This window comes from Elephas maximus, chromosome 7 (genome assembly GCF_024166365.1).
Source record: "Elephas maximus indicus isolate mEleMax1 chromosome 7, mEleMax1 primary haplotype, whole genome shotgun sequence".
In the NCBI taxonomy this organism is placed as follows: domain Eukaryota; kingdom Metazoa; phylum Chordata; class Mammalia; order Proboscidea; family Elephantidae; genus Elephas; species Elephas maximus.
In genome coordinates, this window is record NC_064825.1 from 35,272,927 (window position 1) to 35,285,538 (window position 12,612).

Sequence of the window (12,612 nt, forward strand, 5' to 3'; positions counted from 1 at the left end):
GAAAAAAATTTGATTATGATGAAACTATTTTAATATATTATTACACTTACCAGATTTAAGACCTGAAATTTTGAAGATGGCACTTGGCTTCCCATTCGTGACAAATCCTAGGAGTTGCCATACTGGCATTCCACTTGAATCAGGATAGGAAAAGTAGACAGATCCTCCCATTCCCTCCGGAAATGGGATTGTTCCCAGCATAAAAACCACAACATGGTTGATATTTTCATAATCAGGCAAGTCAAAAACAAATTTATCTTCTGCCACTTGCTGTGCAGCTGTTTGCACCTGGAAAACAAGAAACTCATTTTAGTTTGAAATTTTGATGAGTTTCTATAGCCCCCATACTATTACTATAAACTATCTTACCAAATATAATCAAAACATGTAATGCTGGGTTAATCTGATACTCTAATTACAAAACTATCAAATACACGAGAACGTTAAATTTAACAATCCCAAACATACATATTTAGCTTTAAAATGATCATTCCATGAAGGTATTTCTTAAATATAACTAAATTATTTTAGAAGTACCCAGAAAGAGTTTTCCTTACACAAATAACTATAGCTTCAGAATGCTGTAAAAATAAAAGGATGTTCAAAACACCACACACTAAAGCCTTAATCCGTAGTTTGAAGATAAAGAATCCCAAGTAATTAAAATGGGTAAGTAATCTAGAAATAATTACATAAAAGTTAAACTCCTACCTTGAATTTGGCTCAATTTCGTAATCTAATTTTCTGTTCTAGAGTAGACTGTCATTTTAGAAAGTGAGATCTTATTTTGAAGTTCGAGAAATCTACTGTCATAGGGAAGATTTTTACACTTTTCTAAAAGTGTAATTGCTGTTAACATCCATTAGCAAAAAGAAGTATTAATTTTTAAAGCACTCAGGTTGATAGGCTATCAGAGTTTGCCTTAGTAAGGTTTTTGTTTGTTTGTTTTTAAACTGCTCTGGCCACTCTATCCACCAAATCTGAATTACTACCAGTATTTTAAAGACCCTAAAGGGTCAATTTTTCTTACCTAGAATACAACTTCTTTTCCTTTGCTAGAATTTGTTGATTGTTACTGAAACATTACTTTCTCCCTCTACAATACCCCATGTACTACTACAAAGAAACTTAAGAGAAACATACTGCTATGTAAGTACAGCTATTAGTTAGTTGTAGAATCAATTATTTTAGAAATGCACTATCTGGGCACTTTTTCTCACTCATTTTGGACATGTTATCAAGAAAAGTCCAGTCCCTGGAGAAGGGTATCATGCTAGGTAAAGCAGAGGGTCAGTGAAAAAGAGGAAGATCCTCAACAAGATGGACTGACACAACAGCTGCAACAGTGGGTTCAAACATAGCAATGACTGTTTTTGAGGGGATGGTGAAGGCCTGAGCAGTGTTTCCTTCTGTTGTACACAGGTTCACTACAGGGTTGTTATGAGTCAGAACTGACTCGACAGCACCTAACAACCGTTATCATTTGTTCTAAATTGTCCTAAACAGTTATCAATTGTTCCAAATTGTTCTAGATCAAGAATGAGTATTCTTAAGGTTAACTTTGGACACCTTCTTCTGAAGTTTTCTGACTCAGTTCAAAACTCTCCAATTTAAATATAAAAAATGAAATCAAAGGATGAACATATACTAAATATAAACCAGCCTGCCTTTGTAAGCATTAAATTCAATTTCAACAGTTTTTGGAGTGCATATGGCCTTAGACAGCATATAAAAACATGGTATCTACAAGTCTTGAAATACTCATTAAGCGAAATAAATATTAAGTGTCAACTCTGTACAGGGCACCAGTCATTCCGTAAATGAGTATTATGAAACCCTAATTCTTGATCTTAGAAAAAAAGATAGCTCTTTTGTTCAAGGAAGAATTTTCAGAGAATAAAAAACTGGATTCATAACTTTAGATGAAGTGAGTTTTTCTGATAATAGAACAATGCAGCTAAGTTTTGAGAGGTCACTAGGTCTATTTGCCCTTCATTTTGATTAACCTCCTCTAATTCGCCAGAATTAAAGAGCCAAACACTCCTCCATCTCAAAAAAAAAGACAGAAATTCTCATCCTGAAGGAACCTGTACTAGACATCCATTACAGAAGCTAGAAATTGGGTAAATGGCTACAAGGTATTGCTATAATTGAATCGTCTTCCAAATCAGCTGACAACATAAGAGATACAGATTCTACATAGTCTTTTTATTCTCTAAACACAGACACGGTTTTAATGTCTCATTCGAATCCCACTCTTCCAGGTTGGTGCTTTCATTTTTTCCTATCAAGAGCGGGAGCAACACAGTTTTCTCACCAGGGTTCCCAATTACGGCCATCATCATAAAGCACCTCCCAGTCATTCAAGAGATACAGCCTGATGAGGTTAGTCCTCTTGCAAGGCTTTGCTTTCTGAAGGTAGTCCTAATTTATCTTTGAAGTTGCTTAGAACTGTGTCCAGAATACATTATCAAAAGTTGCTGAAAAACTTAACAATAATTCAGCAAAGGGGCTGCAACATTTAAGAAAGCAAGGGGGAAGGGGAAGAAAGGGAGCTCTAAGTCAGCCAGGTTTGAAAACGGATTTCTAGGTTGTTTGTACGAAGGCAAGCAAAATTCACCCTCCAAAATTCACCTAAGCAATTGCAGGTGCTGATGTCACTTAATTCTTACAATCTGGCAAGGTAGGTTATTACCTCTTACGACCAAAAAGGAAACATGCTGCTCCCATCGTTCTGGGTTTGTTACAGGTAAGACTCACTGTAAGTTTCGGAGGTTTACCATCAGCCAACTTCCAACTACGTTAAGCACGTTTTTTACTACAGTCCTTCCAAAGGGACCTAGACGATATGCATTGTCCGAACACCTTAATCTTGGAGAAACAGGATGCTACACAGACTAGATTCAAGTCGCAGGTTTACCTCTAACGCACCGTGTGAATTCAGGCGAGTATTTATACTGTCGACCGAACTCAACATCCTCAAGGTCAAAAAGGGAATGATAATAACCATCTCACGAGTTATCAGGATTAATTTTAAGGTGCCAAAATGAGCGTTACATACAAGGTTGAAATGACGAATAATTGACAAAAGTCCTGCGTAGCACTCAGCCCGGTGCATGGCACATGACGCTGGACAAATGACAGCTAATGTAATTATCATTCAAATGAACCTGAAAAGAGTTGGGAGCAAAAAAGACCACCCCACTAGCCACCCTCATACATCCAGTCAAAAAGCAAACATGAGTGGGTTTGTGCGCAGCACTCCCTCCCGTGCACTCTCCCGTCCCTCGGGCTTTGGCCTCAGTATCCCGCTCCCTCTCTGAAACCATTCCTCTTCATCCTCACCAGCCTCCCCGCCACCAAGCAGCCAAACATGGCGACGGCGGCTCCGCTGAGCAGGCAGGTACCCGAAGCCAGCAACTAGAAATTCTGGGTCTATTGCTCTAGTCAAGTCCAAGAATCTTCCAGAACTTGCAGGACCGCGCCTGCCCCGCGACTACATAGCTCCTGGGCCAGCGGCAGGAACGCCTCCTGCCCCCGCGACCTCTGACATTTCCTAACCAAAAACGAGTACTTCCGGGGCTTACGCCCAGCCACCCCGACTAAGGGAGAAAAGTGGACCAAAGCCGACGTGAGACTACAAATCCCAGAGGGCCCTGCTCTTGTTTCCGGGAAGGAGATCCAGAATGATTTGCTCGGTGGGATTGGTAGTCTGGATTTTCCACCCACACAGCCGGCTTCCAATTTTCCGAGTACAATGCTGAGAGAAGTTTGACGTTTGTGTAACATTTTAGAGATTGCCGTGTACTTGCACAAACAACACCTTACTACATGGTTTATAACAACCCTCTGAGGTAAGTATTATTATCTCTATTTTTTGTTGTTGTTGTTGGGAGTTTTTTGATTACCGTTTCAGTCTCTTTTTTTGTTATGGGTCTATTTAGTTCTACTTCTGAATGTGTTAGTTTAGGTAGGTAGTGTTTTTCCAGGAATTCATCCATTTCTTCTAGGTTTTCAAATTTGTTAGAGTACAATTTTTCATAATAATCTGCAATGATTCTTTTAATTTCATTTGGTTCTGTTGTGATGTGGTCCTTCTCATTTCTTATTCGGGCTATTTGTTTCCTTTCCTGTATTTCTTTACTCGGTCTAGCCAATGGTTTATCAATTTTGTTAATTTTTTCAAAGAACCAGCTTTTGGCTTTGCTAATTCTTTCAATTGTTTTTCTGTTCTCTAATTCATTTAGTTCAGCTCTAATTTTTATTATTTGTTTTCTTCTGGAGCCTGATGGATTCTTTTGTTGCTCAGTTTCTATTTGTTCAAGTTGTAGGGACAGTTCTCTGATTTTGGCTCTTTCTTCTTTTTGTATGTGTGCATTTATCGATATAAATTGGCCTCTGAGCACTGCTTTTGCTGTGTCCCAGAGGTTTTGATAGGAAGTATTTTCATTCTCGTTGCTTTCTATGAATTTCCTTATTCCCTCCTTGATGTCTTCTATAACCCAGTCTTTTTTCAGGAGGGTATTGTTCATTTTCCAAGTATTTGATTTCTTTTCCCTAGTTTTTCTGTTATTGATCTCTAGTTTTATTGCCTTGTGGTCTGAGAAGATGCTTTGTAATATTTCGATGTTTTGGACTCTGCAAATGTTTGTTTTATGACCTAATATGTGGTCTATTCTAGAGAATGTTCCATGTACGCTAGAAAAAAAAGTATATTTTGCAGCAGTTGGGTGGAGAGTTCTGTATAAGTCAATGAGGTCAAGTTGGTTGATTGTTGTAATTAGATGTTCCGTGTCTCTATTGAGCTTCTTACTGGATGTCCTGTCCTTCTCCGAAAGTGGTGTGTTGAAGTCTCCTACTATAATTGTGGAGGTATCTATCTCACTTTTCAATTCTGTTAAAATTTGATTTATGTATCTTGCAGCCCTGTCATTGGGTGCATATATATTTAATATGGTTATGTCTTCCTGATCAATTGTCCCTTTTATCATTATATAGTGTCCTTCTTTATCCTTTGTGGTGGATTTAAGTCTAAAGTCTATTTTGTCAAAAATTAATATTGCTACTCCTCTTCTTTTTTGCTTATTGTTTGCTTGATATACTTTTTTCCATCCTTTGAGTTTTAGTTTGTTTGTGTCTCTAAGTCTAAGGTGTGTCTCTTGTAGGCAGCATATAGATGGATCGTGTTTCTTTATCCAGTCTGTGACTCTCTGTCTCTTTATTGGTGCATTTAGTCCATTTACATTCAGGGTAATTATAGATAAATAAGTTTTTAGTGCTGTCATTTTGATGCCTTTTTATGTGTGTTGTTGACACTTTCATTTTTCCACATACTTTTTTGTGCTGAGGCGTTTTTCTTAGTAAATTGTGAGATCCTCATTTTCATAGTGTTTGACTTTATGTTAGTTGAGTCGTTACGTTTTTCTTGGCTTTTATCTTGAGTTATAGAGTTGTTATACCTTTTTGTGGTTACCTTATTAGTTACCCCTATTTTTCTAAGTAAAAACCTAACTTGTATTGTTCTATATCGCCTTGTATCACTCTCCATATGGCAGTTCAATGCCTCCTGTATTTAGTCCTTCTTTTTGATTATTGTGATCTTTTACCTATTGACTTCCAGGATTCCCTGTTATGTGTATTTTTTTTTTTAATTAATCTTAATTTGTTTGTTTTTGTGATTTCCCTATTTGAGTTGATATCAGGACGTTCTGTTTTGTGACCTTGTGCTGTGCTGATATCTGATATTATTGGTTCTCTGACCAAACAATATCCTTTAGTATTTCTTGTAGCTTTGGTTTGGTTTTTGTAAATTCTCTAAACTTGTGTTTGTCTGTAAATATCTTAATTTCGCCTTCATATTTCAGAGAGAGTTTTGCTGGATATATGATCCTTGGCTGGCAGTTTTTCTCCTTCAGTGTTCTGTATATGTTGTCCCATTCCCTTCTTGCCTGCATGGTTTCTGCTGAGTAGTCTGAACTTATTCTTATTGATTCTCCCTTGAAGGAAACCTTTCTTTTCTCCCTGGCTGCTTGTAAAATTTTCTGTTTATCTTTGGTTTTGGTGAGTTTGATGACAATATGTCTTGGTGTTTTTCTTTTTGAATCAATCTTAAATGGGGTTCGATGAGCATCTTGGATAGATATCCTTTCATCTTTCATGATGTCAGGGAAGTTTTCTGTCAGGACTTCTTCAACTATTTTCTCTGTGTTTTCTGTCTCCCCTCCCTGTTCTGGGACTCCAATCACCCGCAGGTTATCCTTCTTGATAGAGTCCCACATAATTCTTAGGGTTTCTTCATTTTTTTTAATTCTTTTATCTGATTTTTTTCCAGCTATGTTGGTGTTGATTCCCTGGTCCTCCAGATGTCCCAGTCTACATTCTAATTGCTCGAGTCTGCTCCTCTGACTTCCTATTGCATTGTCTAATTCTGTAATTTTATTGTTAATCTTTTGGATTTCTACATGTTGTCTCTCTATGGATTCTTGCAACTTATTAATTTTTCCACTATGTTCTTGAATAATTTTTTTGAGTTCTTCAACAGTTTTATCAGTGTGTTCCTTGGCTTTTTCTGCAGTTATCCTAATTTCATTTGTGATATCTTTAAGCATTCTGTAAATTAGTTTTTTATATTCTGTATCTGATAATTCCAGGATTGTATCTTCATTTGGGAAAGATTTTGATTCTTTTGTTTGGGGGGTTGTAGAAGCTGTCATGGTCTGCTTCTTTAAGTGGTTTGATATGGATTGTTGTCTCCGAGCCATCACTGGGAAACTAGTTTTTCCAGAAAATTCGCTAAAAAAAAATGCAGTCAGATCCCTATCAGAGTTCTCCCTCTGGCTCAGGCTATTCGGATGTTAATGAAGCCGCCTGGGGAGGGTGGGGGAAGGAACAGAGAGATAGGAGAGTAGCACCTCAGAATATAGCCAGAGTTGCTTGTCTTGCTTGGAATGACTATTATATCTGAGATTCCCACGGGGCACGTCGCCTATGTGTGCTGGCTGTGTGGAGATTGCTCCCGGGGAGTCTGGCCCGCTGGAGTCACGGTCAGATCCTCCTCTTCCAGCCCCACGCCCAGCGTCAAGGCTCCCCTACTGGGACGGTGCACTCTCGACTCCAAAATCAGTCGCTGCCTCTCGGGGACTTCTCGTCCCTCCAGCCGCGTGGCCGTGCCGCCCTCATAAACTAGTTGGGCCTCCTCCCGGGGTTAGTTCAGATGGGTGGAGCAGCTCCCCGTGCTTGTGCCGTGACCAAGTGTCCCGGCTGGGACGCTGTTCTCCCCGCTCCAATACCAGTCGCTGCCTCCCGGGGACTTCTCCTATCGGCTGCATCCCACGCCGCCTGCGCAACCCGGCTGGGCCCCTTCCCGGGGTTAGTTCAGGGGGGTGGAGCAGCTCTCCGTGTTTATGCCGTACCTGCGTCCAGTCCAAATCTCGGCGGGATGGTTCCCTGGCTGGGACGCTGCTCTTCCTGCTCCAAGACCAGTCACTGCCTCCCGGGGACTTCTCCTACCGGCTGCGTCCCACACCGCCCTCGGAACCGGCTGGTCCCCCTCCCGGGGTTAGTTCAGGGGGGTGGAGCAGCTCTCTGTGCTTGTGCCGTACCTGACTGGTACACTGGCTCCAGGCTCTGGAAACAATCGCTGCTTCCCCGTATTAGTTCGTTCTCCGTCTCTAAATCTGTGTTTGTTGTTCAGGGTTCGTAGATTGTTATGTCTGTGATCGATTCACTTGTTTTTCCGTGTCTTTGTTGTAAGAGGGATCCGAGGTAGCGTCTGCCTAGTCCGCCATCTTGGCTTCGCCTCATTATCTCTATTTTTTAGTGAGGAAGTTTAGGCTCACAGTGACCAACCTCAGATCTTTACACAGTAGTTAATTGGTGGAACCTGAATTCAGGTCGTGCTCCAAATCTGGAGTTCTTTGTGTTGTTGGTGTTGTTAGGGGCCATGGAGTCAGTTACGACTTACAGCGACCCAAGTACAACAGAACAAAACGCTGCCCGGTTCTGCGCCATCCGTTTGAGCCACTGTGTCAGTCCATCTCCTTGAGGGCCTTCCTTTTTCGCTGAACCCTCTACCAAGCGTGATGTTCTTTTCTAGGGACTGGTCCCTCCGGATAACGTGTCCGAAGTATGTGAGACAAGTCTCGCTATTTTCGCTTCTAAAGAGCATTCTGGCAGTATATCTTCCGAGATAGATTTGTTCGTTCTCCCGGCAGTCCATGATACATTCGGTATTCTTCACCGACACCGTAATTCAAAGGCGCCAATTCTTCCGTCTTCCTTCTTCATTGTCCAACTTTCCCATGCGTATGAAGCGATTGAAAATACCATGGCTTTGGGTCGGGCACACTTTAGTCCTCAAAATGACGTCTCTGCTTTTTAACACTTTAAAGAGGTCTTTTGCAGCAGATTTGCCGAACGCAACAGGTGGCTTGATTTCTTGACTGCTGCTTCCCTGGGCATTGATTGTGGATCCAAGTAAAATGAAATCCTCGACAACGTCAATCTTTTCTCCATTTATCATGATGTTGCTTATTTGGTCCAGTTGTGAGGATTTTTGTTTTCTTTATGTTGAGGTGTAATCTATACTGTGGGCTATAGTCTTTGATCTTAATCAGTAAGTGCCTCAAGTCCTCTTCACTTTAAGCAAGCAGGATCACATCATCTACATATCGCAGGTTGTTAATGAGTGAGTCTTCTTCCAATCCTGATGCCCTGTTCTTCATATAGTCCAGCTTCTCAGATTATTTGCTCAGCATACAGTTTGAGTAAGTATGGTGAGAAGATACAACCCTGATGTTCCCCTTTTCTGACTTTAAACCAAGCAGCATTCCCTTGTTCTGTTCAAAATACTGCCTCTTGGTCTGTGTAGCTGAATTACAGCCTAAGAGTTCTTTCTGAGAGGCCCTAATTCAGCTATACAATACCATTTTTAATCAGTTGTGTTGTACTTGTTGACAACTTCACTGCGCTCCCCAATTATTTGTGGTATAACCGTGGGCAAGTTATATAACATCTTTGTGCTTCCATGTTCCCATTTGTAAAATAATAATAATAATAATGCTTATCTCCTAGGGTTACTTTGATGTTTAAATGAGTTACTACTTATGAATCACTTAGAATAGCGCCTGGCAAATAGTAAATGCTTAATTAATGAGAGTTATTACAATAAAGTAAAATATCTAATTTTTGTCTCTATGCACCTGGAGAAATGTTTATAGGAAACATAAAACTATAGCCAAAAGAACTAGTATCAAGTATTCATGGCCACCAAAACTCATTTTTCCTCTCAAAGCTTCAATTCCCCTTCCTCTTGGGTAGGAAGGTGGGATATCCCCTCTTCAGGAGTCTCTGCCCAACTTGAAATATCTGAGTTTAGACCACTGACCATAAGCAGGTGTGTCTTCCTAACCCAGATTATATATGGAAAACTGGAGTGTCTGAAACAGTGCACTCTGGCTGCACAAGCTCTGACTGCCTATCTTATCCCAGATACTCCTTTGAGATAGCCAAACCAAAGTTGAAGAGACGGGAAAGAAACTTTCTACCAGTGTCTCCAACTTTCTACTGAAAAAGCCCCAGACCCTTCAGAATAAAATGTGTATTTATGATGAAGCCACTTCATGAAGAGCAGCCATGCTGTCTGGGATCAGAGCCCATCTCTGCCATTTCTGCTGTGCAGCAAAAGCTAATTGACACATCCTTCCATGTAGTTCTTTCACAATCTGTTATTATTTTTTATCCATGCCATCGAGTTGATTCTGACTCATAGCAGCCCTGCAGGACAGAATAGAACTGCCTCATAGAGCCTCCAAGGCTGTAAATCTTTATGGAAGCAGACTGCTACATCTTTCTCCCACGGAGTAGCTGGTGGGTTCGAACCTCTGACCTTTTAGTTAGCAGCTAAGTGCTTAACCACTGCACCACCAGGGTTCCTCTTCCCTATAGCAGATAATAGTAATTATCTATTTAACATCCATTTTCCTCCTTCTTCCTTGTTAACAGAGCCTCGGTTTTGTTCAGGTATCCATCTCTTAATGGATTCAGTAGCTACAGGGAACAACCTGTTTGATATAACCAGGAATTTTCCATTTCCTTTATAGTGACTACTTTAGGATCAGTCTCAACACAATTTTGGTCAACAAAACATGAGAGGAAGTCTGCTGGGAGATTTTGGGAAAGGTTTCTTGGTCTTAAGAAAGTCACAGGAAGAGAAGATCACTTTCTACCTCTGAACATTGACATATCTGAAGGCAATGCCTGAAGCTGTAGCAACCCTCTTGAAACTGAAAAGGGAACTAATCTGAGAAAAAGAGCCAGCACAATCCAGAAGGCAGAACAAAGAAATAAAAATAACTGTGAGTCCTTAGTAATGTCCAGTATTAATGAACCAACCAGCCCTGGAGCCTATCTTACCTCTGTACTTCTGCTTATGTGAGATAATATATTTATTGCATAAGCCTACTTTATTTAGCTTTGTTGTTACTTACAGCTGATATAAAGAGTCTTGGTGGTGCAAAGGTCAAGTGCTCAGCTACTAACTGAAAGGTAGAGTATTCAAACCCATGCAGCAGCTACATAGAAGAAAGACCTGGCAATCTGCTCTTGTAAAGTTTATAGCCTAGAAAACACTATGGGAGTGGTTCTGCGTCATATGCGGTCGCTATAAGTTAAAATCTAATCAACAGCACCTAACAACAACAACAGCTGATGTTATAATTAACACAAGCCCTGGCTAGAATTTAAGGACCAAGAGAGCAGGGAATTTTTTTTTTTTTAATTTTTATTGTGCTTTAAGTGAAAGTTTATAGACCACGTCAATTTCTCATACAAAAACTTATATACACCTTGCTATATATTCCTAGTTGCTCTCCCTCTAATGAGACAGCATGCTCCTTCCCTCCCTTCTCTATTTTCCTGTCCATTTGTCCAGCTTCTGACCCCCTCTGCCCTCTCATCTCCTCTCCAGACAGGAGCTGCCCACATAGTCTCATGTGTCTACTTGAGCCAAGAAGCTCACTCTTCACCAGTATCATTTTCTATCCCATAGACCAGTCCAATCCCTGTCTGAAGAGTTGGCTTTGGGAATGGTTCCTGTCTTGGGCTAACAAAAGGCCTGGGGACCATGACCACTGGTGTCCTTTTTGTCTCAGTCAGACCATTAAGTCTGGTCTTTTTACGAGAATTTGGGGTCTGCATCCCACTGCTTCCTGCTCCCTCAGGGGTTCTCTGTTGTGTTCCCTTTCAGGGCAGTCATCGGTTGTAGCCAGGCACCATCTTGTTCTTCTGGTCTCAGGCTGAGGTAGTCTCTGGTTTATGTGGCCCTTTCTGTCTCTTGGGCTCATAATTACCTTGTGTCTTTGGTGTTCTTCATGCTCCTTTGATCCAGGTGGGTTGAGACTCATTGATGCATCTTAGATGGCTGCTTGCTAGCATTTAAGACCGCACACGCCGCTCTCCAAAGTGGGATGCAGAATGTTTTATTAATAGATGTTATTATGCCAATTGACTTAGATGTCCCCTAAAACCATGGTCCCCAAACCCCCGCCCCTGCTACACTGGCCTTTGAAGCATTCAGTTTATTCAGGAAACTTCTTTGCTTTTGGTTTAGTCCAGTTGTGCTGACCTCTCCTGTATTGTGTGTTGTCTTTCCCTTCACCTCAAATAGTTCTTATCTACTGTCTAATTAGTGAAAACCCCTCTTCCTTCCTCCCTCCCAACTCTTGTAACCATCAAAGAATATTTTCTTCTCTGTTTAAACTATTTTTTGAGTTCTTGTAACAGTGGTCTCATACAATATTTGTCCTTTTGCAGCTGACTAATTTCACTCAGCATAATGCCTTCCAGATTCTTCAGTGTTTCAGAGATTCATCACTATTCTTTCTCGATGCATAGTATTCCATTGTGTGAATATACCATAATTTATTTATCCATTCATCTGTTGATGGGCACCTTGGTTGCTTCCATCTTTTTGCTATTGTAAACAGTTCTGCAATAAACATGGGTGTGCATGTATCTGTTCGTGTAAAGGCCCTTATTTCTCTAGGATATATTCCAAGGAGTGGGATTGCTGAGTGGTATGATAGTTCTATTTGCAGCTTCTTAAAAAAAAAAAAAAAAAATTTTTTTTTTTTTTAAAGGAAGCACCAAATCCATTTCCAAAGTGGCTGTACCATTTTACATTCCCACCAGCAGTGTATAAGGGCTCCAGTCTCTCCACAATCTCTCCAGTATTTATTATTTTGTGTTTTTTTTGTTTAATGCCAGCCTTGTTGGAGTGAGATGGAATCTCAATGTAGTTTTGATTTGCATATCTGTAATGGCTAATGATCGTGAGCATTTCTTCCTGTATCTGTTAGCTAACTAAATGCCTTTACTGAAGTGCCTATTCACATCCCTTGCCCATTTTTTATAATTGGTTATTTGTCTTTTTGTAGTCGAGTTTTTGCAGTATCATGTAGATTTCAGAGATCAGACACTGATCAGAAATCTCTTAGCTAAAAACTTTTTCCCAGTCTGTAGGTAATCTTTTTATTCTTTTGGTGAAGTCTTTGATGAGCATAGGTGTTTGACTTTTAGGAACTCCCAGTTATCTTGTTTCTCTTCTGCATCGTT

At 40.4% G+C, this 12,612-nt stretch overlaps 1 protein-coding gene across 1 annotated transcript in view; it reads right to left on the bottom strand.

Moving 5' to 3' along the window:
- Positions 1 to 3,578, bottom strand: part of HIKESHI (heat shock protein nuclear import factor hikeshi) — a 43,044-nt gene extending 39,466 nt beyond the window's left edge. The window contains exons 1-2 of the mRNA XM_049889606.1: positions 3,346 to 3,578; positions 51 to 288 (exon numbers count right to left, since the gene is read on the bottom strand). Of these exons, the coding sequence (XP_049745563.1) occupies positions 51 to 288; positions 3,346 to 3,375 (268 nt within the window). The 5' untranslated portion in view covers positions 3,376 to 3,578. The remainder of the gene's footprint in view (positions 1 to 50; positions 289 to 3,345) is intronic.
- Between the last annotated feature and the right edge of the window lie 9,034 nt (positions 3,579 to 12,612).